Below are 26,978 nucleotides of genomic sequence, written 5' to 3'. Positions count from 1 at the left end.
TTAAGAAAGTTTGCCACAGTAGTATTCTGAACATTGCTTCAACAAAAGTTATCACAGAGCTCTTTGTACTAAAATACTGAAGGATTTACATATTTTACTTAAACTTTCTCGTATGATGAAGTACACCCCACAAACAGATTTAGAAGTTGTCAATGCAGAATTTTTCACCTAATGCAGAAGGTAGTAAATTTAAACAAAATGCAACATTACTGTAAGATGGTAGTGTTAGTTGTAAATCTCTCATTTATTTCAAGCAGTGGGACACACAACTTCATTCTTGATGTTAGTAGTGCTCAGATGAGTAATTATGCTGATGATACTAACTTACTGAAACTTATAATGTGTAAACAAAGTACCATCTTAGTATGAGCAAATATATTACATTATTGTTGTAGACTGCATATTGAGATTAGGCATCTGCCTGTCCCATCTCCAAAAAGTGTTTGGTCAACATTTCATTTGTCAACATACATCTCATTTCTTTGGAGCTCTAGCTCAGAATTTTATAGGATACATGGTGTTTTCATTTATCTCTGTATTCAATTATTTTCCTAATTAATAATATATGCATTAAACTGAAACATTTTCATTTCTAATTAAATCTCTTCCTGTGCAACCATTCACTCCCCTCAAGAATCTCCATTCTGCCCCATACGTTTTGCTCCTATCTTTTTTTTGTGTGTGTCCACATCATGATTCCATGGGGCATTAATGGTATCACCATAGTTATACACAACTTGAGTTTTTAATCTTTCTGGGTTTTGTACTGAATTGTTCTGTTCGTTATTCCAAATACTCCTTCAAATATGTGCAGCTTTTCATTTGTATCATTATCAGGGATCTCATGTCACAGTCCACTTATTTAAATGTGACATCTGATCAATTCATTATTTTAATTACTATTTTCATCATAGTAAATTATCTTAAAAGGCCCCAACTTTCATCTTATGTAGTGACATTTTAAGTTAAACAGAGGAAAATCCACGATGGAATAATGACAGTATTAAGAAAAGGCTAGATTGCTACTCACTGCACATAGGATACATTAAGTTGTAGACAGGCACAACAAAACACTGCTGGGGTAAGGAGGATGCTGGGGTGGTGGGGTGAAGGAGGATGCTGGGGTGGAGTGGGGAAGGAGGATGCTGGGGTGGAGTGCGGAAGGAGGATGCTGGGGTGGAGAGGGGAAAGGATAGCAGGGTAGGGGGCGGAGGAAGGTGTAACGCTGATTGTGAGAGCATGCGGAGACAGGATCTGCTAGCTGCAGTCGCAAGGTGTTGGAGGGTGGGGACACAGAGGGAGAGCAGAGAAGGAGAGAGATAGAAAATAAAGGAGGGGAAAAAGACTGGGAGTGTTGATGGAATAGAAGGCTGTAATGGTGGAATGGGAGCAGGGAAGGGAATAGGCGAGTGAAGAATAGGCAATAGTGAAGGTTGAGGTCAGACAGGTTATAGAACATAGGATATAGGATATATTCCAGGGAGAGTTCCCAATTCCCATCAATGCAATTTAGAAATGTTGGTGCTGCTGGGAAGAATCCAGATGGTACAGGCTGTGAAACAGTTATTGAAATAAAGCAAGTTGTGTTGAGCATGTTCAGCAACTGGGTGGCCCGGCTGTATCTTGGCCACAATTTATGGGTGGTCAGTTATGTGGACAGACAGCTGGTTGGTTCTTGTGCCCATGTAGAAAGCAGCACAGTCGTTGCAACTTAGTTTGTAGATCATGTGACTGCTTCCATAGGCAGCCTTGCATTTGATGGGATAGGTAGTGTCTGTGTCTGGGCTTTTGTAGTAGTAGTTGTAGTAGTAGTAGTAGTAGTAGTAGTTTTTGTTGTTGTTGTTGTTGGCGGTGTTGTTGTTGTTGTTGTTGTTGTTGGTGGTGGTGGTGGAAGGATGTATAGGACAGGTCTACACTTATTTTTATTGCAGTGATATGAACCATGTGGCAAGGGGTCAGGAGCAGCGGTGGAATAGATGTGGACAACGATATTGCGAAAGTTTGGCAGACGGCAATAACACTGTGGGAGGGGTGGGAAGGAGAAAGGGGAGGATGTTCCTTGCTTCAGGGCACAATGGGAGATATTCAGAACCCTGATGGAGAATGTGATTCAGCTGCTCCAGTCCTGGGTAATACTGTGTAGTGAGGAGAGTATTCCCTTGTGGCTGAATGGTGGGAATGTAGCAGGTGGTGGATGGCAGAGACAAGGCATGAGAAATCTGTTTCTACAAAAGGTTGGGAGAGTAATTTCAGTCTTTGAAGGCCTCAGTAAGACCCTTAGAATATTTGGAGGTAGACTGCTTATCATTACAGATGCAAACAACCACAGGTGGCTAGGCTTTATGGAAGAGAATTCTTGGTATGTAATGGGTGGTTGCTGTTGAAGTGGAGGTATTGCTGGTGGCTGGTAGGTTTGATGTGGAAAGACGTACTGATGTAGCCTTCTTTGAGGTGGAGTTCAACATTGAGCAATGTGGCCTGATGGGTTGAGGAGGAACAGGTGAAGTGAATGGGGGAGAAGGCTTTGAGGTTCTGGGGGAATGTGAAAAAGGTGTCCTTACCCTAAGTCCAGATCACAAAGGTGTCACCAGTGCATGTGAACAAGGTGAGGGGTTTGTTACTGTGGGCAGTTTTTGTATTCAGGGTGCCTCATGTTGTAAAGTGTCTCATCAGCTTCATACATTTCTATTAATTTTGTAGTTGTCGGTACATACCAATTGTATTTACCGGCAATGTTTATAAAAACACTGCAGATGACAGAACGCTGCAGCGATGCTGGCGCTCCACGTGGTAACATTTCAGATTGCAGTGAACAGAAGACAAGCGACTTCTTTGATCAAATCTACAGTGAGGCCCTAGATTTGATCAAATTTATTTGATGACAAACAAGATTTGACAAAGTTCCCTATTTCACCATCAAATTTCTTTGACAAGGATATTTGACAAAGAAATTTGATAGTGTAATACCGGCATTACCCCTGTATCCCCTTCCCTGCTCCCTCTCCAGCACTACACAGCCTTTTATTCCACCAGAGCTCCCAGTCTCCCCCTCCCCCCTCCCGTTTCTCTCCTTTTTCAGCCCCCCCCCCTCCTCCAAACATCCTAACTGCCCCTACCAGCCCTACTCTGTCCCCAACACGTCCCAGCATGCTACCATAAGCACTATACACTCCCCTCCCTGCTATCGCTACCCTACCCTGCCCTGCCCCAGCCTCCTCTTTACCCTCACCACCCATGGATTGCTTCTTATATCAGGCATAGTTGCCTGCAGTACAACTTCAGTGGCCGGAAAAAGTAGACTTTTTGTGTGTGTGTGTGTGTGTGTGTGTGTGTGTGTGTGTTTCCTACTTTAGAAGGAAGCCTTCTGGCCAAAAGCTCAAATATATAGCAGTTCTTTTGTTTTAGATTAGATTAGATTTACTTTCATTCCAATTGATCCGTAGTGAGGAGGTCCTCCAGGATGTGGAACATGTCAGAAAAACAACAATACATGACAAATATTTACAACTAAAACAAATAAGCTAATGTACCATTCCACAGGTCCCAAGTGGAATGATCGTCATTTTTTAATGAACACTAAGAGTCATTTTACAAATACTAATGCACTGAATTTAAAATAAAAAAGTTTTTTATTTATTTATAAGGTAATAAACATGTAATACAACTACTGTAATACTTATTTACAATGAACACATTACGGCACTGAAATGGTGCAGAAGTTAGATTATACTTACACACACACACACACACACACACACACACACACACACAAATTTTCAGTGAACACATTACTGCACTGAAATTGTGCAGAAGTTATGTTGTACTTATATACAAATCAGTTGGTTTTACTAAGAAATTCATCAATGGAGTAGAAGGAGTTGACCACCAATAAATCCTTTAGGCTTCTCTTAAACTGAATTTCATTGGTTGTTAAGCTTTTTATGTCTGCTGGCAAGTTATTGAAAATGTGTGTCCTGAATAATGCACACCTTTTTGTACAAGACTAAGTGACTTTAAATCCTTGTGAAGATTATTCTTATTTCTAGTATTGATTCCATGAATTGAGCTGTTGGTTTGAAAAAGTGATATATTTTTAATGACAAATTTCATTAAGGAATAAATATATTGGGAAGCTGTAGTTAGTATCCCTAGTTCCCTAAACAGGCTTCTGCAGGATGTTCTTGAGTTCACACCACATATAATTCTTACTGCATGTTTTTGTGCCCGGAAAACTTTAGCTTGGCTTGATGAATTACCCCAAAAAATAATCCCATATGACATTATGGAATGAAAGTAAGCATAGTATGCCAGCTTTTTCATTTTTATATCCCCTATGTCTGACAAAATTCGCATTGCAAACAGAGCTTTGTTAAGACGCTTCAGCAGTTCTGTGGTGTGCTCCTCCCAGTTGAATTTATTATCAAGCTGTAATCCCAAGAATTTAACACTGTCCACTTCTTCTGTCTTCTTGTCATCGTATGTTAGACATATACTCTTGGGACACCCCTTACAAGTTCTGAACTGCATGTAGTGTGTTTTTTCAAAGTTTACTGACAAAGAATTGGCTAGGAACCAGTGATTAATGTCCACAAATATTTTATTGGCTGATCTTTCTAAGACTACACTTGATTTGCTATTTATTGCAATGTTTGTATCATCAGCAAACAAAACAAACTTGGCATCTGGTAATGTTACTGATGAAAGGTCATTGATATACACAAGAAAAAGTAAGGGCCCCAAAAAGGAACCTTGTGGGACCCCACATGTAATTAGTTCCCAGTTGGATGATGCCTGATAGCTTGATACATGTCTCTTTCCTAATAACACCCTTTGTTTCCTGCCAGAGATATAAGATTTGAACCATTTTGCAGCATTTCCTGTTACACTATAATATTCTAGTTTACTTAAAAGGATATTGTGATTTACACAGTCAAATGCCTTTGACAGATCACAAAATATACCAGTTGCCTGCAATTTTTTGTCTAATGAATTAAGTACATTTTCACTGTAAGTGTAGATAGCCTTCTCAATATCAGAATCTTTTAGAAATCCAAACTGTGACTTTGACAGTATGTTATTTGAGATAAGATGGTTATAAAGACGACTGTACATTACTGTTTCGAAAATTTTTGAGAATGCTGGCAACAGTGAAATTGGACGGAAATTTGATGCTATTTCTTTATCTCCCTTCTTAAACAGTGGCTTAACTTCAGCATATTTCAGCCATTCAGGAAATATTCCACTGATAAACGACTGGTTACACAGATAGCTTAATATGTTACTTAGCTCAGAATCACATTCTTTAATTAACTTTGTTGATATTTCATCATACCCACTAGATGTTTTTGATTTTAAAGATTTTATGATGGACATTATTTCTGTTGGGGTAGTGAGGGTCAAATTCATATTATGGAAGTTACTTGAAATGTCTGGTCTAAGGTAATCCATAGCAGCATCTACCGAACCTGACAACCCCATCTTTTCAGTAACAGTTATAAAATGTTTGTTAAAAAGTTCTGCAACACTATACACATCTGTCACCAATGTATCATTTACTCTTAACACTATTTGTTCCTCTTCATGTCTGGTTCTACCGGTCTCCTCCTTCACTATATCCCATATTGTCTTTATTTTGTTATCTGATATGACTCTTTTCCTTGTAATATATTTGCTTTGACATCCGTATTACAGTCTTTAATATTTTGCAGTATTTCTTATAATGTGCTATAGCATCAACATTGGAAATGTTTCGGATTGACAGATACAGTTTTCTTTTTGTTTTACAAGATACCCCTATTCCTGGAGTAATCCATGGCTTCTTTGTAGACTTTGCTCTAACCTTGGTAAGTTTTGGGGGAAAGCAGTGTTTGAATAAGGTAAGCACTTTATTAGCAAAAATGTTATATTTTTCATTCATGCTATGAGCACTGTAAACATCAGTCCAGTGAATGTCTCTGAGGAGTGTCCTAAAATAATCAATTTTTGGCTTACTGATTACCCTCTTGAGCTCAGATTTAACAGATTTTATATCCTGTTCAGTATTAACATTTAACAGAAGGAAGTGCATGTCATGGTCTGAGAGGCCATTGACTATTGGTTTTGTAATATAATTTTGTTCATTTGACTTTTCTATAAAGATATTATCAATGGCTGTTTGTGAGCAAGTGGCTATCCTAGTGGGGAACTTTACTGTGGGAATTAAGTTGAATGATAGTGTTACTAACTCAAATAAGTTCTTATTGGGAGAGTCTTTAAGGAAATCTACATTGAAATCACCAGCAACCACTATTTATTTGTTTTTGGTTGTTAAATGGGCCAGTACAGCTTCAAGGTGGTTTACAAACAGATTAAAGTTACCTGCAGGTGCTCGATATACACTTAATATTATGAAAATTTTTTTGTGAAAATCTAATTCTGTTGCACATGCTTCCATATGCTGTTCTAGGCAAAATTTATGAATGTCTATGTTCTTAAATTTATGACAGTTCCTGATGAATGTGGCAACTCCTCCTTTCTCCATTTCTGATCTACAAAAGTGAGATGCTAACCTAAACCCTGTAACACTTAAAAGTTCTATACCAGTGGTCACATGATGTTCAGAGAGGCAGATTATGTCAGCTGGGTTTGAAGACTCTAATTCATCTATGCAGATAGGTAATTCATTAATTTTATTTCTCACTCCTCGAATATTTTGATGCAATAAAGATAGCTGACATTTCACATTGATTGAGTTAAAATTGGGTGGAGTTAAAATATCTGCTGACAGTTGAAAATTCTTAACCAATGGCTGTTTATGCTGATGTAATAAGCTGAAATTATGTTTTTTGATTTCTTTCTCAAACTGAAGGTTTGTCTCAGTTCTAACCTCTCTTAAAATTTGCTTTCTTTCTGTCCTCCCTACCCTAAAAAAGGGTCTTTTCTGAATCCTATAACCACTGGTATTTTACCACTCATGACAGTGCCTCCCCCCTTTAACTTTCCTGCTATTTCCCCAGCCAATTTACCCTTCCCCTTCCTGTTGAGGTGAAGGCCATGCCTAGTATAATCCCACCTACTGAGAGAATCAACATGAACCACACCAATGTGTGACCCCGCACCCGACATGAGCAGCCGTTCCAGCTCCAAATTAACTCTCTTGACAGAAGAGTTCAAATGAGGTCGGTCATGGCGCCCAAGAACAGATACAAACTCAACACTAGTATGCTTCGATGCTGATGCAATCTTCGCCAGGTCACACTCTATACTGTACCCAGGATCTCTGTCAATACTGTTACCTGCCCCACCCACTATAACCACGGTGTCTTCCTTAGTGAAATCTTTGCAAAGTGATCCTAAATCCTCTGTCACCTGCTCCAGACCAGCACTAGGTTTAAAAAAATTGGTGCCTGTCCATGCCTCAACATCATCTCTATACAGTGAGTAGTAATCTATCCTTCTCACAATACTGTTGAGATGTTGAGTTAGTTTATTTTGGCTATAGATTATATTTTATAATGATATTAGACTATTCTGTACATTTTTGCTTTAGCTGATGTAGTGCTTAGATTTTAAGGACATTATGAGCATCAGTGTTAAAAAGTGTGGATGATTAACATACACCTGTTGCACACTTTAATTGCTTTTTTTATCTTATCTTTTCCTTTCTCTCTTGTATTGTCTGCTCCCGGTAGCCGAGTGGTCAGTGCGACAGACTGTCAATCCTAAGGGCCCGGGTTCGATTCCCGGCTGGGTCAGAGATTTTCTCTGCTCAGGGACTGGGTGTTGTGATGTCCTAATCATCATTTCATCCCCATCGATGCGCAAGTCGCCGAAGTAGCGTCAAATCGAAAGACTTGCACCAGGCGAGCGGTCTACCCGACGGGAGGCCCTCGTCACACACCATTAATTGTTCTCTTGTATTTATTATTATTTGTGTGACAAAATAAACTTTTGATTGCATTTATGAGATGTAGTGGGTAGCCACTGTTACCCATTTTTATTCATAATTTATTCTGACTAAGTCAAAAGGTTTTAAAGCCACAAAATCAGTGTGGGTTTTGAAACTAAATTATCTTATTATTGCTCTCCCAGGTGTTTGTCCAAGCTGTTTTCTTCCATTTTAAGTACAATATTCTGACGACTGACCCAGCTGTCCCCTTCAGGTGCTGCAAGTTCTGGAAGGCGGACAGAACAGTCATCAAAATAAACTGCATAAAATGGAAGAAACAACTCAGTGGAACACCTGGGAGCAAACTATTGATCAATTAAGCAGAGATCTGAGAGATCCAAATTCTCATAGTTTTTGTACAAGTCATGTTATTGTAAAAATGTTGTTACTATACCAGTATCCTTTTCTAAATCCACTTTGATATTCTTGGTGAAGAGCCTCAGATAGAATTGTTACTGTACTGTTAAACGTTTTGTTACAGCTTTTAGCTGGATAAGGCCTTTTACTGCCCTTTTTGAAGAAACCAGAGGAGGAGGAGGAGGAGGAGGAGGATGAGGAGGAGGAGAGATAATGTGCACTGTGCTCTGGTCTGCAGGACAGGCTTCAACACTGATTCTTTTGGAAATAATATAGTCACGGAGCCAGTTGTTCAATAATCTCAAAATATAATTGCTCCATTCATCTATGATGATTTTCTACACTAAACAAACTCGACAACGTAGGTACATTTATAAGAAGACATAACTTTTGGGTCACGGATTTATTCTGGAAGAAAACATATTTAGAAACAGAGGTGATGACAGTGGAAATGGATTAGGTGGTTGAGAGTGGAGGGGAGAGAATGTCATAGCTCTCACATCAGGTGAAGCCTGCAAAGACAGGACTGTTGGAGTGAGCATCTTTAATGAATTATAACCTATATGCACTGTTGTTGTATGTAGATATAATGCAACTTCATAGGTAAAAAGCCTGAAGGTAAATTTTGAGGAAGCTTGAACCATAACTATATCCAAATGAAGGTTCTGAAAGAGAGATTTCATTCCAAATGACTAACACATAATAATAATAATAATAATAATAATAATAATAATAATAATAACTCAACATCAAATACAATCCAAATAAATAATATAGTTTCAGGACATGCACAGATAATTCTTCTGAATATATCAGTTTACAAACTATGACCTAAAAGCAGTTGTGTTTAACAATAAATTTAACACTAATGCATTTTACATTTGTTAATATACAAATAACAAAGTTACAAAATAGGTTTATGATTGTTATATCAATTGTGAATTACCTGAAACTATGAGCCCAACATAGGTAAGGAACTCCTCTAGGGAATAAAACTGATTACTGTATCAATTAAGAACTTAGTAGGTGTTTTAATTTGTTATTAGGGAGGGCTGCGAGACATTTTGGCATGGCATTGGCAAGCTTCAGCCCAGCATTGCGAATTTTTTTCATACGGCATAATGCGGTTCTTGGATTATTTATACAGTATCTTAATTTTTGCCTTTTATGCTGGTGTATATTTATTGTTCTCATGAGCAGTATTACTTTTACTACATATATACACCTATAATGGAAAAGCACTCCTAATTTTGGAAAAAGGTTGCAACATGATTCTCTGGATTTGGCACTACAAATAATTGTGATGGCTTTCTTTTCTACAATGTTAATAATGTGATTAAACTGCTTTGTGTTATTGCAATCCATATTTCTACCACATAGTTTAAATTTGATGAGAATAATAACTGATAAGCAGTTTTTTTTGCACATACATGTCTTAACATTTGGTTATCAAATTTACAGCAAACATGTTTTTATACAGTTTACAGGCTAACGAATCTACATTATGCTTGTCACACTTGACGTTGTCTTGGATTATGATTCTCAGGAATTTTGTCCAGTTTTCCTGTTTTACAATGTCATTTTCTATGGATAATTTCGTACCAAATTCTATTTGCTTCTTTGTGTTAAATTCCATTATTGCAGTATTTGAAGCACTTACAGTTAAATGGGATTCATTGAAACACTTTACTATTTCATTGGTAACACTGCTGCATAGCACCTCCAGACTACCCCAGGCTTTGTGTTTTCACACAATTTATGTATCGTCTACATACAATTTTTGAGTAAGGAGAACATTACTTTATAACATTAACATAAATCAAGAAAAGAAGGTGTCCCAACACAGGATCATGAGGCATTCCATATTTGATGTCAGTAATTTTGGATTTGAAAGACCCACTGTTTGTTTTAACTAACACAAGTTGTGCCCTGTTGCAATATACAATTTTATTAACCCATATCCATTTCCATTTAGCACTCAAGATTCCACAGCTTGTCAAGTAATATGATAATGCTGACACAGTCAAAAGTTTTTTCAAGATCAAGGAAAACTCCAGTAACATGCTCCTCGTTCTCTATGACAGTTATTATTTCATCTATTACTTGTGCTGAGGCTACTGAAGTTGATTGTTTTTTCATAAAGCCATTCTGATTTTTAAATATTAAATTCTGTTACTGCAGGAATGTGATTAGTCTAGTGTAAATAACTTTCTAAATTACCTTAGAAAATGCAGTTAAAATTGCGATGGGTTGATAGTTTTCGATTATAGATCACCACCTCTCTTGTAAATCAGGATTACTTGTGCTATCTTTGCATTGTCTTGGGGCACTACCTGATGCACTTACATAATTTATTGCTGTGGCCATGGCATTAGGCATGTTATCTATGCACCTTTTTAATGTGCTGATAGATGACCCGTTTTGAAATTTTTAGTGACTTTATTATGTATTTTACTTTACTATTGTTAGTTGGTATGAAATATATGCTATATTTAACTGTAACACTCTTACATCTCTGGAGCATGTTGAAATGGCTACTGATGAATATCCCAACAGAAGAAAAGCACTCATTAAAAACATTTTCAATCCAATAATGGCATTCTATAATATTCCCTATGACGAGATCAGTAGCTGACTTGTCCTTACAATCCCTAGAGCTATTTAGAACTTTCTAGCCAGCTGTGCCAAAGTTACTTAAGTTTCTTAACATTGTGGCTATGTACACTCCTGGAAATGGAAAAAAGAACACATTGACACCGGTGTGTCAGACCCACCATACTTGCTCCGGACACTGCGAGAGGGCTGTACAAGCAATGATCACACGCACGGCACAGCGGACACACCAGGAACCGCGGTGTTGGCCGTCGAATGGCGCTAGCTGCGCAGCATTTGTGCACCGTCGCCGTCAGTGTCAGCCAGTTTGCCGTGGCATACGGAGCTCCATCGCAGTCTTTAACACTGGTAGCATGCCGCGACAGTGTGGACGTGAACCGTATGTGCAGTTGACGGACTTTAAGCGAGGGCGTATAGTGGGCATGCGGGAGGGCCGGGTGGACGTACCGCCGAATTGCTCAACACGTGGGGCGTGAGGTCTCCACAGTACATCGATGTTGTCGCCAGTGGTCGGCGGAAGGTGCACGTGCCCGTCGACCTGGGACCGGACCGCAGCAATGCACGGATGCACGCCAAGACCGTAGGATCCTACGCAGTGCCGTAGGGGACCGCACCGCCACTTTCCAGCAAATTAGGGACACTGTTGCTCCTGGGGTATCGGCGAGGACCATTCGCAACCATCTCCATGAAGCTGGGCTACGGTCCCGCACACCGTTAGGCCGTCTTCCGCTCACGCCCCAACATCGTGCAGCCCGCCTCCAGTGGTGTCGCGACAGGCGTGAATGGAGGGACGAATGGAGACGTGTCATCTTCAGCGATGAGAGTCGCTTCTGCCTTGGTGCCAATGATGGTCGTATGCGTGTTTGGCGCCGTGCAGGTGAGCGCCACAATCTGGACTGCATACGACCGAGGCACACAGGGCCAACACCCGGCATCATGGTGTGGGGAGCGATCTCCTACACTGGCCGTACACCACTGGTGATCATCGAGGGGACACTGAATAGTGCACGGTACATCCAAACCGTCATCGAACCCATCGTTCTACCATTCCTAGACCGGCAAGGGAACTTGCTGTTCCAACAGGACAATGCACGTCCGCATGTATCCCGTGCCACCCAACGTGCTCTAGAAGGTGTAAGTCAACTACCCTGGCCAGCAAGATCTCCGGATCTGTCCCCCATTGGGCATGTTTGGGACTGGATGAAGCGTCGTCTCACGCGGTCTGCACGTCCAGCACGAACGCTGGTCCAACTGAGGTGCCAGGTGGAAATGGCATGGCAAGCCGTTCCACAGGAATACATCCAGCATCTCTATGATCGTCTCCATGGGAGAATAGCAGCCTGCATTGCTGCGAAAGGTGGATATACACTGTACTAGTGCCGACATTGTGCATGCTCTGTTGCCTGTGTCTATGTGCCTGTGGTTCTGTCAGTGTGATCATGTGACGTATCTGACCCCAGGAATGTGTCAATAAAGTTTCCCCTTCCTGGGACAATGAATTCACGGTGTTCTTATTTCAATTTCCAGGAGTGTATTTACTTCTAGTTTCTAGCAGCATATCTTTGAAGTAAATATGATAGTTTTTAAATTCTACCTTCAGTCTTTGATTATTGCCATTCTATAGCACTGCACACTGAAAAAGTGTAAGTTTTTCTCTTGCTGTTTTCACTTAATGATTTATCCAGTTATTTAATTGTATTTTTCAAAGTCATTTACTGGCAAGATAATTTATTGACATGAGACAGGAAAACAATAATAAAATTTTGATGCATATTCACTGAAAGTAATGCTTTTTTTTCATGCCTTTTTAAGCTTTTTAGCACACTGTTGAGACTTTCAACACTGTCATCATGGGTGGTTCTTTTTGTCATATACTATTTCTTTTTGCTGTTGACAAAGATGATCAGCTTTGTGATCAGAAATGGCATGCTTCACAGCTGATACACTGTATGCAATGTGAGATGTGTTATGAGGTTGTAAATGCAGTATATGCTGGGACTGACCCCTCTAGTGGACCCACTTCTCAGGAAAGTTATTAGTATTATGTCAACCCAGCCATTTTTTTGCAGTGTTTACTGTGTATGTTAAACAAGTAGGCCATCATGAACTTAAAAAAATCTAGGTTGCCACATGGAGGTCTGTAAAGACCTGTAATAATTAAGTTCTCTTTCCCCACTTGTAGTTAACTGCTAATAATTCGATTATATCCTCCATGGTGAAAGTACTTACATCTATTACCTTATAGTTATTATCTCTTGCTGCAAATATTGCTAGCCCATCACCATATTTCTCTCTTCTGCTGAAGGCAGAGCTGGAGATCACAGAAAGTGGCTGACATACATTAATTAGCTCATCTGCAGTATGCACAAACGGTGGGGGACAACAACTGGATATGCTACATATCATCCCTGTCTCAACAGACCTTCAGGTTCTTACCACTGAAGCAGTGGAGGGGAAAAAAATCACTGCTGGTACCTACTGAGGAAATCAAATACACTGGATAGGGATTATGGAACTATATCCTGCACATATGAGATTTCCTACAGAAGAGCTTTAGAAACAACAAACTGTGTAATTGGGTCACTACTCCCAACCACATTTTGGAGGACTGCCACCCTGCCCTGCCCCCCCCCCCCCCCCCCCCCCCATCTGATTTGCCTCTCCCCAGGATTTGCAATGATTCTAAGTGCAAATATGGCTTAACTAAGTTGTTGGAGTTCCAAAACTATGCTTTTTTCCAGTTAAGGTTGTCATTTTCTACCCTATTTATTATTTCCTTGCCACCCATTACACCTATCATTGCCAGAATACCCTAGACTTGTAGAACTGAATATTTTGTGCCTTTTTAAAATTTATGGTGAGACCATTCACAGAAAACCAGTCAATGATACTTTTAAGAACACTGTTTACCAATTTTTTTGTTTCTGCATTTATGGATGGATTGTTTCAATATTAAGAGTCATCTGCAGATAGACCAAATTCTGCTTATTGTATTTTAGACAGAAAATCATTTAAATATATTAGGAACAATGGTGGACCTCACACTGAGCCTTGGGAACACCATACTTTAATTCTCCCCAGTCAGATTTATGCTCCTGGACCATATTGGTTGAAATACCAAGTACAACTTCATTATTAGTTAGTGATGAGTAGTATCAGACCCAGCAAACTGCTTGACCAAGAGCTGTGATGGATATTTTCTGGGATATGGTTGGCAGTAGTGATTAAATCACACAGATCGTTCATTTTAAAGCTCGTCTCTATGAAATCTCTCATTTGTGCAAGATGTAAATCCATAATCCATATCCAGTTTACTACTGGTTTCACAAGTTCCTATGTAGGTATTACCAGTGATATTTTCCCTCTCCACTCCAACTGCTTCAGTGATAAGAGCCTGAAGGTCTCTTGAGACATGGATGATGTGTAGCATATCCAACTGTTGCCCTTGTCAAGTGTGCATACTGTTCCATTCCACTGTGTTTTAATCACTTCAATGAAACTCCATATTTGCAATTCTATCATGAATAAGGCAAGAGTATATGATGACAAAACATCTTCTGCTCATGGAAAAGTACCTATGTAAAACTGCATTTGTTGTTGCAAGCAAATGTTTAACTTATTGCCAAATATACCTCATTTATGACTACTGTGATTTAGATGATTATAACCATCTGTTACACAGTATTATTTCATCAGTGACTTGTGCTTCATTATATTTTATGTCATAATATTTGTCAACCTTCATCTTTTTATTGCACATAAATGCAGAGTTTTACACATAAATGACCTATGTAGGTGGCAGAACAAACACAACCACATATTTTAAAAATGAATTTTATTTGGTTTCAGCCACCTTCCTTGTCAGTGTGGTGGTGGTGGTGGTGGTGGTGGTGGTGGTGGTGGCAAAGGAGAGGAATAATGTGAGCAGCAAAGAGGGGCTCCAAAGCATACCCTAGACATGCTGCACAGAATTCAGGATGGAAGATAGGTGACCACTTCACATATGAAATTATTGGCTGCTGAAGATATTCATACACGAGAAGCAACTCATTGTCATACCTTGATGTTTTTGTATGATATCATTATCTAATACACCAGCATAAGGACATAACCAAGCATGAAATATGTCATCCCTATAGGCCTGTGCAGTCATAGTAAAATGGGAAATCAGTGAGTCTTACCCCACAGACAAACACTGTCATGTCTTTTATTGGTGTCTGAAGGATAACTGGTTCTAACTTCTCAGAAACTCATACTATATCTGCTATCACTCTGCAAGATAAATAGGACTCACCCGTGAAAAGTGATCCCGTGCACATAATGGCTTGCCCATTCAAAACACTCTCTCCTATATCAAACACGAAACACACTTCACTGTCAATGGTTACCTTGCATATACATCACCTTCAAAAAATGTCCTGGACATGATGATCAATTATATGAGTATCACCCTGCAGTCAGTGTTTACCATGTGGCAATCAGTTCCAAGAAATCACTTAGAATAAAATCTTTCACACAGGAGCAGAGCCTGTTCTCCACCCACCACCCCTTCCCACTGCTTTCTTTAGAGCTATCTAAATAATTGAACTATGTACAGGAAGAACTGTGCAGTTCAGTAAATATTATCAGATTAAAGAGCAACACACTCACAGTACAACAATGTAGGAAAAGGCACTTACTGTAAAGAAGACACATCAGGTTGCAGGTAGACACAATTAAAAGACACTTACATAAAGCTTTCTGCAACACAAAACACAAACACAAACAAACACGAGATCGTGACTCCCTGCATCTCGGACCGAATGCAACTATCATGTTGGATGCAAGCCGCACTCTGGAGGAGGCGGAAAAGGGGAAGGGGAAGGGATAGTAGTGTGTAGGTGGGGAGAGAGATGAATGCATTCTAGTGGAGTGTGCAGGGACTAACTAAACTGCCAACAGGTGTAGTGTCAGGATGTTGTGGAGCAGGGAGGTGTGGAAGAAAGGAGAGGAGTGGGGAAAGATGGGCGAATCCATTGGCAGAGGGCTGCAAATAAACAGGTGGGAGATGAGAATGGGGAGGAGATGATAGCACAGACAGGGTGGAAACTGATGGGTGGAGGGTGTGGCGACAGTGTGTTACTGTAGGTTGAGACGGGAATAATTATGGGAGCAGAGAATGTGTTGTAAAGATAAGTCCCATCTGCACAGTTCAGAAAAGCTGGTGGTGGAGGGAAGGATCCAGACGGCTTGGGTAGTGAAGCAGCCATTGAAATCAAGTGTGTTGTGTTTTGCTGCATATTGTGCCACACGGTGGTCTACTTTGCTCTTGGCCACAGTTCAGTGGTGGCTGTTCATCCTGGTTGACACCTGGCTGGTAGTCATACCAATTTAAAAAGCTGCGTAATGATTGCAGCAGAGCTGGTAAATGACATGGTTGCTTTCACAGAAGGCCCAACCCCTGATGGGGTAGGATAAACCTGTGATGGGACTGGAATAGGAAGTGCTGGGTGGGTGGATTGGGCAGGTTTTGTACCAGGGTCTTCCACAGGGATATGATGGATACGACCCTTGTGGCAAGGGGTTGGGGTTGCAAGTGGCACAGGGATGGACTACAATGTTATGGAATCTGGGTGGATGATGGAATACCACATTATGAGGGGTGGAATGTATTTCAGGTAGGATGCCCCTCATTTCAGGGCACGATGATAGGTGATCAAAGCCCTGGTGAAGGATGTGGTTTAGCTCTTCCAGTCTGGGGAAGTACTGGGTGATGATGGGGCACTCCTTTGTGGGTGGTCCTTGGGGGTGGTGGGACGATTTGGATGTGAGGGGAATGGTATGGGAGATTTGTTTTCTGTTTAGGTTGGGGGGGGGGGGGATCTTGCCTGTCTGTGAAGGCCTTGATTGGATTCACAGCATACCAAGCAAGTATTCTTTTCCCTGGCTAAAACCAGCCCCACATCCTGGTTCTCAAATCCTGCCTAAACCACTTCATCTGGATCACACCCCTCCTTTCACAATGACCAACACCTTCTCAAATTTTGCCATTCCCTGGCCCTCACAAACCTGGTACTGCAAAAACACATCTCCATGGCACAGGCATCCCAGAACCACCTCAGCTCCCTTGACAAGATACTACTATTCTGTAATCCCTACTCCATATACCACACTTCTGAAACTGAATTCCTTGCTCTTCAGCACCTGGAGGAGTATTCCAGACACCACCTCCATAACGTATCCAACCTGCCGACACCCTACTGCTGCCTAGAGACACCACTATACAATACCTATTGTACCCACAATATTCCTCCTCATCCATCCCTCATAGCAGTTAAACCCTGCCTTGACCTTTTTAATTGCCACATGCCCAAAAATTCCCTACCTACCAACCCTCCACCAAATCCAAGACCCAAAACCTCCCTTGGCTCCACAGCAATTTGTCCTCTCCAAAGGCCTCGGCTTCAGATCTACACCCAAATTTAACCATGCTGGACTTGTCAAAGACCTACTTTCCTCCTCTCGATCCCTGCAATGAAAGCACTTCTTAGCTGCTAATCTCTCCAACCAAAACCACGCTAAACCCAACACTGAACACTGCCTCTTCCAGTACCTGCAAACGAAGGTTCCACCACTGATGTTATGAATCGCTGGGACTATCTGGCAGGAGGCCTCAGCCAATTATCTGACTACTACACCTACAAACTCTGCCAGAAGTCCAACACAAACTCCAGTCCCAGCTTAAAGCCTTAGCCCCTTCCCAGAAAATGTCCCCTAAATCCATTTCCCTGCTTGCCCCTATTACACCCTACACACCCATCTTCTATATGCTCCCCAAAATCCACAAACACAACAATTTTGGACACCCCATAGTGGCTGGTTATTGTGCCCTCACAAACAATTTCAGTGCTTACTGACCAACATCTCCAACCAGTTGCCTGTAGTCTAGCCTCCCACATCAAAGATATCAACCATTTCTTACACCAACTCTCCACCATCCCCATCCCTTTACCTCCTGGAACCCTACTCGTCACTGTTGACACCACCTCCCTATACACCAACATCCCTTATGCCCATAATCTTACTGCTATTGAACGCTGCCTCATTCCTCATACACGTTATCCTAACCCACAACTACTTCTCATTTGAAGGGAAGGTATATAAACAAATCTGTGGCACAGCCATGGGCACCAATATAGCACTCTCCTATCCCAACATTTTTAGGGCCATCTAGAGGATACCTTCCTAGCCTCACAAAACACCACACCCTTAGTCTGGTTCAGGTCCATTGATATCTTCATGATCTGCACTCAGGGTCGAGACACCCTATCTTCATTCCTTCACAGCCTCAACACCTCTCCCCTCCACTTCATGTGATACTCCTCAACCCAGTGTGCCACCTTCGTAGTTGTTGAACTCCACCTCTGTGGTGGCTCCATCTGCACCTCTGTCCACAATGAACACACCAACCACCAACACTACTTGCATTTTGACAGCTGTCTCCCTTTCACACCAAAAAGTCCCTCCCATACAGCCTGGCCACCTGTGGAAGGTGTATCTGCAGTAACAAAAACACCTGTGCTCAGTATGCTAGGGTCTCACCAAGGCCTTCAGGCAGGCAGTATCCCCCAGACCTAGTCAGCAAACAGATGTCCTGTGCCATTTCCCCTCAAACTCCCAATCCTCTCACCACCCTCAAGAACCAGCCACAAAGGTGTGACTCCCTCATCACCCAGTACCACCCCAGACTGGAACAACTGAACCTCATCCTTGTACCACATCCTTTGCCAGGGCTTTGATTACCTATCATGGTACCCTGAAATGAGGAACATCCTGACTGTGATGCTTCCCACCCCTTCTAAAGTGGTATTCTGTCACCCACCCAATCTTCACAACATCTTAGTCCATACCTATGCCACTCTCAATCCCAACCCCTTGCTACAAGGATCATACCCCAGTGGGAAATCCAGGTACAAAACCTGCCCAATCCACCCACCCAACACTTCCTTTTTAGTCCTGTCACAGGTTTATCGTACCCCGTCAGGGGCTGGGCTATCAATGAAAGCAGCCATGTCATTTACAAACTCTGCTGCAATCATTGCACAGCTTTTTATATTGGTATGACGACAAACCAGCTGTCCACCAGGATGAACAGCCACCAATGAACTTGGCTAGAACAAAGTAGGCCACCATGTGGCACAACATGCAGCTGAGCACAACACACTTTATTTCAATGGCTGCTTCAGTACCCAATGAGGTTGGTTTGCTGGTGTGTGTGAATAGTGTGTCTCTTTCTTTCACTGATGAAGACTGTGGCAGAAAGATTTATGGAAGTGTCTTAATTGTGCTTGTTTTCAACTTGACATTTCTTCTTTACAGTAAGCAGCAATCTGTCTTTTCCTACATTATTGATATTCATACCTGGAGTTTCTATTGTTTAACTCTTACAGTAAACCTACTGGTGCTATTGTAAGTTTTAATTTCTATGTGATACTGATCATTGCAAATTTGTGCAATGTGTAGTGGTATGTGCCTCTAACATCAATATCAGAAAGAACAATAATTATAAGATAAATTAAGACATTCAGTTTTAATGTGTCCTTGGTGTCAATAGAGCTGATTATATAGTAAAAGAAAATGTGTACAGTATTGTGTATTTTAATACTTACATTGCTTATGACTGCCAGATGTGCCAGCATATCAAGAATTTTGAACCAAATGCCTATATTCTCTGCCCGCTCTGCAACTGTGCGTCTTGTTTCACACACAAACTTTTGTGCATCCAAACGAATTTCAACCCAGTTATTGAGGAGAGCAAACAATGGAGCAAGTGGAAATGCTGCTACAAATATTGTGATGAAACCAAACTGGAGCACTGCAATGGAAATTCTCTGTATTAAATATGCTGAAGATAATTTAAGCTAAGTACAAACATAGGACTTAGATCACATTAAAATCAATAAAAATAAAACTACAACACTAAATAAAACTGCAACACTGATCGATGGTTATTTTATAAACAGATTAATTAAATATTAATGCCTATCTTTGACTGATATGCTAAATTATAATTTAACTGAGGAAAGTATAACAACATACATCAAATTCTCTTGTGAAAATAGATGACTCTTTACACACTGCCTGACAAAAAGTGAAGCATCAAAATGTCAATCTAACTACAACTACACACACACACACACACACACACACACACACACACACACACACACACAAAATCATTGGTGGGTATGTAAATGATTAGATTTGCAACTCTCTGTGACAAGTAGAACAGCCACCAGACTGAATTAGTGTTGTTTATGTTTAATGTTGTTGTAAGGCCTGAAAGGGTACATAAGGGACATGAACCGCAGGGACATGAACCGCATTAGATGTTGAGTGATCACTGAAGGACAGAGAGATGCCACGTACTCATGTGGAACAGCATTATCAACCTCTGACAGAATTTTAAAGGGGCTAAATTATGTGTCTCCATTTGGCTGGCTAGTTGAATCATGCAATATCCAAATTTGTCAGGCATTCAGATGTGACTGTGGCCTGACGTTGGACTACATGGGAATGTTTGGGCAGGAGGCATACTCGGCACCACGGTTCCAGTTGATTATGTCTGACCACCACAAGGTAAGATCACAGCACTGTGTGCCTAGCATGTCATAACCCCTTCACATCTGTGCTTGCCATCTGAGAAAAAGTAATGGACTCACCGCAACATTCTGTGTCAACCCGCACCCCTGGTCAAAGACAAGTAGTAGCCAGACTGGGAAATTACTGTCCCATGCATAGGTTGCCATTAACGCCTCAACACAAATGGATGTGTTTGGAGTGGCACCCTGACTGGTAAGCAGGGAATGCTAATTGAAGTGTTACAGTATGTTCATTGATGAATGGTGGTTCTGCACTGCCCTGGATGACCATCATCGGTGAGTATGGTCCATTCTTCCAATGTTTTGGAGATGCACAGTGGTACTACTCCTGGTGTCATGGTGTGGCCAACCTTTGGGTATGACTGCAGACTGTGACATAGTTATTGAGGAAACTCTGATGGGAAACTGGTACATCCTGCATCTTCACGTGTTACCTCTCATGTGACATCACAGTGCCATCTTCCAACAGGACAATGCTCATCCATTCACGGGACATGTCTCTGTGACCTGTATACAAAACATTGAGTTACTTCTGTGGCCAGCATGATTCCCAGATCTGTCCCCAAAAGAACATGCATGGGACCAACATGGATGTCAACTCTGTCCCAGTGCCAGTACCCTGGATACCCAGTGCCAGTTACAACAATTGGGTGCCAGCTTGCTTCATGAGAGGATATAGTGGCTTGACACCTTTCCCAACTGAATCAGGGCATGCATCTGGGTTAGAAGGGCTGCATCATCATACTGAGAAGTGGGCTCATACTGGTAAGTTCTACATAAAATTGGCTTAGTTTTGTCATCACTGAAATAACATCACATATCCTCTCAAGTAATGAAATTTGAATGTGGAAAACTGTTCTGAATTACTTTAAATTTACATTCAATGACAATGCACAGTCTGTGTTTCTTTGTACTATTGCTTGTTATTGAAGAATTCATCGAGTTCCTGCCAGTCTTTAAATATATTGAAGTCAATACATTTATTTTAATCACATAAATAATTAAAGATCATTAGCACATGTAGCAGTTCTCTTGTTGAATCTGCCGGCCAACCCTTGGTCATTAACAAGTTTTTATTGTGTGTGTGTGTGTGTGTGTGTGTGTGTGTGTGTGTGTGTGTGTGTGTGTGTGTTTGGGGCTTACTTGTTCTCAACACTGAGGGTGCCCAAAGATTTCCTTAAATATATGAACATGTATAACATGTTGTCCTATCACTTTTTACAATTTACTAAATCCTTTGATTTTCTCCTAACTTTTGGAGAACATACCCTTAACTTCAAACATATTGTTTTATAAGATTAATGACAGAGAAAGAGACTTACCCATTTCCAGATATTCTTGAAAAAGTCCTTCATTCTGTATAAGTTGGTAATCTTCTTCCCATCGGGTTTTGTGCTTCTTAGTAAGCTTAACCTGGAATATTGGAACCATCTTGAGTAGGATGGTAATAGGTGTTGCAAAACTACACAAGAAAAGCATAAAATGTATGTACAATGTATACACAGTAAATATATTGTAAGTATTTATTTACTGTAACTTATCTGAGACTTCCCACAAAATCTGATAGAGAAGTTTTACAAATAATGATAAAAGAAGAAAAATGTTTTACATTTTCTTAAATAGCTACCAGAAGCCAACTTCCATGACAGCCTTAACAATCATGCCTAACTGCATTTTCTTATTTCCAATACATGTGACATCATTAGACGAAATATTGTTTAGAACATTTGAGACTCGAGTAATTTTGCTCTCTTATCACAAGTATCTATAATATGTTGCCTGTATGTTACAGTCTATGTAGTAGTTGTGAACATATCTGTCCTCTATCAGTCTCTAAAAACAGACAATTCCAATTTACATAAAGGAAACGAACCACCACAACTGTATTGCCAAAGAAATTTATTTCAAGCAACTAGTTGGCCCAACACTCACAACACTTATGCCATCTTCAGCTTCACTATAAACGAAAAGAGCATTTTCATTCCTTGGCCCATGTATTGTAGAACCCATGTAACACTAGTTGTCATGGACTGCATACATCAGGAGTGTATAATCTACAATGTGTTGTCACCAATGTCCCTGTTAACAGTTGTATAATCCTTATCCATGTCACACCTCAAGTATGCTTGGTGTTTATTAACACTGAACAGAAGCTAATGAAAGTTGTTACTACCAACGTAATGGCTCACTTGTTTCTTGTGCCACCATGCTTTCAGCTTTGGGACAAGTATTTCTTGTGCATTGTTTATGATCTGCTTTCCAATCATTATGACAGCTAATTGCTGTGCTAATTCAATCAGACATCCTCCAGCACTGCACTAGAAAAGAGAAGGTAGTATTATATTTAAGCAGTTTCCTGGAAGGAAGCATTTATACACATTACAGATATCAACATTGGAAATCAAAACTTATATCCAGTGTACATATCTTTTACTCTGTATTTTATTTGCATTTGCTACATACTTTATGAATTTAAGAATTTATTATACTCTGTCCAAGCGAACTTGAGGCAAGATTTTACAGACTATAGTGAGTTATGAAAAGAAATTAGTATTAAAATTTAATATATATTTTGTAACAACATTGTTAAAAGGAAAGTTGCTACTCACCATAAACCAGAGGTGCTGAGTCGCAGATAGGTACAACAAAAAGACTGTCACAAATATAGCTTTTGGCCAGTAAGACCTTCTTCAAAATTAAATGACAAATACACACACACACACACACACACACACACACACACACACACACACACCGAAATGGAAGGGAAAAAAATTACACAACACTGAAAGAATATTTAATGCCTATCAGATATAAGGAGGCAGTAAGAAACACCTGTACCAACAACAACTCTCATAATATCTACAGAACAACATCACATAGAGAAATGGAAACACAGAATGTGGTAACATCAAGCTGTGCATTAACAGAGAAGAAACAGAAGCTGTAGAGAAAAAGAAGAATGCTCTCAGTATATGGTATGATAAAATATAGAATCTTAAATCTGCATTTGACTCCATGTCAAGGGGGTATGTGTGAGAAGCACTGGTAGAAAAGAGGGTATCAATGAAATTGATAAATTTCGTAAACAGTGCGTATGAACTAGCAGGGGGAGTGATTTGCATTGATGGTGAAAAATCAGTAGAATTACAAGTGGGAAAAGAAATCAAGCAAGGTGACTAGCCTCAGTCCCTTATTCTATATCATCTTTCTAGATGAAGTAATAAAAGTATGCAAGCATCAAACCCACAGAAAAAAATTATAATGTGAAGACTATGACCAGTCTATCTGCAATATGCAGATGATACAGTATTGACGGCTGACACACCGGAAGGACTTCAGCAGGCTGTAGTGGAATATTATGAAGAACTGAAGAGGAAGGGAATGATGGTAAATGTGGAGAAAAACAAAGTAACATGGCTTTCAAAACAGAAGAAACAGGAAGAACTCTATATGCTCTGTAATGGAAAGTCTCTTGAAAAAGTAGACCATTTTGAATATCTTGGCACCATATTAAGTAGTGATGGGAGAACAGAACAAGAGGTGCTAAATACAACTAAGAAACCAGTCTTAGCTTAGTATAAGATGAATAACACAATAGTAGGGAAGAGAGAGAGAGAGAGAGAGAGAGAGAGAGAGAAAATGAAAATTTACAATACTTATTATTTTCAGCCATAATTGCTACATTTGTGAACCATGACTGTGTGGGATAATTATTTATAATTTCTGCTACCAGTCTTAATCTAATATAATACAATGTGTTTCAAACATGTTCTGTTCATCATCAGGTGTTTATACATATATACATACATACATACATACATACATACATACATAGAAAAGTTACTTAAAAATAAATTATCTTAAGCTAAATTAACCTGCAACTTTTTCCCCACTGCTCATTGCTCATTTCTCATTGCTGTAGTGGCTACTGTGGCATTGGGGGGGGGGGGGGGGATGTGGGGGGGGTGGAGGGAGGGAGACAGTGGATGGCCAAAAATCGATGACAGTGATGTCTTCTGCTGGTTTTTCTTGTCTTCTTATGTATGACATCACAGCATACATAGGATGCAGATAGTTTTGCTGCAGTCGTGTGTTGTGACAATTGTGTGAAAGACTTATGACAGTTGATCACTTATGATTTCATCACCTTGTAGCTTCACTTGCATCACTGGTGTGATGGTGGAGCTGTTGAGTAACTTTACACTATTGCACAACAAGAAAAACCAGCAGATGACATCACTGACTTTGATTTCTGGACATCCACTGCCTCATCACCCCCCCCCCCCCCCCCCAAATGCCTTACCAGCCACCACAGTAACAAACAATGGACAGAAAGTTCTAGGTTAATTTAATTTAAGACAATTTATTTTTAAGTAAAATTTCTCTGTATGTATGTATGTAAAGCATGTATGTATGTATGTATGTATGTATGTATGTATAAACACCTAATGAACAAGACATATTCAAAACACGTTGTATTATATTTAATTAAACACAGAACAAAAAAATAAAAGTGACTGGTAGCAGAAATTACAAATAAATAATTTACAATGCAATTATGGCACCAATTACAGCATGTGGTATGGAGAAACATCCAATGTGGTTTGCTGCCACAAAAGGAAGTTTGTGATAAGCATAGTAGGAAAGACCAGAAGACTGAGTTAGAAATTGAAGAACTTGAGAAGAGACTGGGCAGAAGATGGTTCGATGAACCCTCTGCCAAGCACTTAATTGTGAATTGCATGTAGTCATGTAGATGTAGACGTAGATGCAGAAGAAAGTAATGAGTATGGTGGCTGAGGAGCACCAGTTGGGTGGAATTGACATGTTTCAAGACTGGGAGAGGAAAGAAAAGCTAAATAAGCATTTGAATTGCATGTGCAGGGAGGTGCTGGATGATAAAAACTCTGCATCTCATGCAAGAACAGGGTCAAGAAACTGGGACAAAGGCATGAGAGTGGAAGAATTGGACAGGACAAGGTTACCCAATGATTGGAAGCATAAGAGAACTGAAGAAGAAGAAGAAGAAGAAGAAGAAGAATAGTAGTAGTAGTAGTAGTAGTAGTATTATGTGCACCATGCACCAATCCGTTATATACGAGTGGTTGCCTTTCCCTTGTTTTACATATTTTTCCATCCAGGAATCTCCTTTACTGTTACATCTTCTGTCTATACATATATAAATTGAAGCCCACATCACAGTTTTCGTCTCTGTATTTGGGCCAATATCAGGAACTACTACAGGGCTTTTGATACAGTGTTTGCTAATAGTCTGACAGATTCATGAGGAATACATTGCAAACTACAGGTCATATTCTGTCTTCTGAATAATTATTTGGTCATGAGAGAAGAGCAGAGTATTTTTATGTGCACCCGTGTGTCCTGTTATTAATCTGAGACTTTGGTAAAGTTCTTGAATCCATTGTCTAACAATGCAATCCAAATATATAATGAACTTGCCCCCGAAGTATCTACAACAGCATGGCTTGCAAGGCTACTCAACAGCAGTACCAGGTTGGCCTGAGCTATTGCTAATGGGCAGCCTGCATGAACTACTGCCAATTCCTCAATAACATGTTAAGCTGGACATCTCACATAGTAATCAGATGAGAACAGAGCTTTCAGTACTGAGTTAATGTTTAAGGGGTGTGAAAGGAAAATCAGGAAAAGGTCACACAGTAAATATAGCTTGTGCTGGACTGGTGTTGGCTTTCAGCTACTACTATTGTCACAGGATGTCACTCCAAACTTCAGTAGTATGGACCAGACAACATTTGTGGCTCACGAGAACTTTCCTGGCATGTGCACTATAAATCAATCCAGATATACGAAAGTGATGATATTCAGTTACCTTACATTAGTCTCAGAATTTTAATCTGAATTCTATGCAGTGGCCCTAAAAAAATTACTGCTATGCCACAAAAGTTGTGCAGTTGCAGATACTTAGTGCTGTGTGAAGTTGGGGCAAGTTGGTTTTTCAATATATACTTGGAATACATTGACTGACAGTGGAAATAGGAACTTTATCAAAGTGTCAGATTACTAGTAGGATACATAGATGATGACCAAATAATTATTCAAAAGTCAGAAAATGACCTCCAGCTTGTGGTCTCATACTCCAAGGACAGTAGGGGACGATGCGGGAGACCCACACGGCTGACTAGGCAAGGTCCTAGCGGAGGTGGTTTGCCATTGCCTTCCTCCTACCATAATGATAATGATAATGATGATGATAATGATGATAATAATGATGATAATGATAATGATAATAATGATGATGATGATCATGATGATCATGATCATGATGATGATCATGATGATGATGAAGACGACACCACCCAGTCATCTCGAGGCAGCGAAAATCCCTGACCCCGCTGGGAATCGAACCCGGGACCCCGTGCGCGGGAAGTAAGAATGCTACCGCAAGACCACGGGCT

At 40.2% G+C, this 26,978-nt stretch overlaps 1 protein-coding gene across 1 annotated transcript in view; it reads right to left on the bottom strand.

Moving 5' to 3' along the window:
* The window catches only part of LOC126176487 (anoctamin-7-like), a 272,929-nt gene that overhangs the window by 21,641 nt on the left and 224,310 nt on the right, over nucleotides 1-26,978 (bottom strand). Inside the window, exons 12-14 of the mRNA XM_049923641.1 lie at nucleotides 22,728-22,856; nucleotides 21,861-21,951; nucleotides 19,546-19,751 (exon numbers count right to left, since the gene is read on the bottom strand). Coding sequence (XP_049779598.1) covers nucleotides 19,546-19,751; nucleotides 21,861-21,951; nucleotides 22,728-22,856 — 426 coding nt within the window. The remainder of the gene's footprint in view (nucleotides 1-19,545; nucleotides 19,752-21,860; nucleotides 21,952-22,727; nucleotides 22,857-26,978) is intronic.

Source organism: Schistocerca cancellata, chromosome 3, assembly GCF_023864275.1.
Source record: "Schistocerca cancellata isolate TAMUIC-IGC-003103 chromosome 3, iqSchCanc2.1, whole genome shotgun sequence".
NCBI classification, from domain to species: domain Eukaryota; kingdom Metazoa; phylum Arthropoda; class Insecta; order Orthoptera; family Acrididae; genus Schistocerca; species Schistocerca cancellata.
Note: the sequence above shows the minus strand (reverse complement) of the source record. Positions and strands in the feature narration are given on the sequence as shown.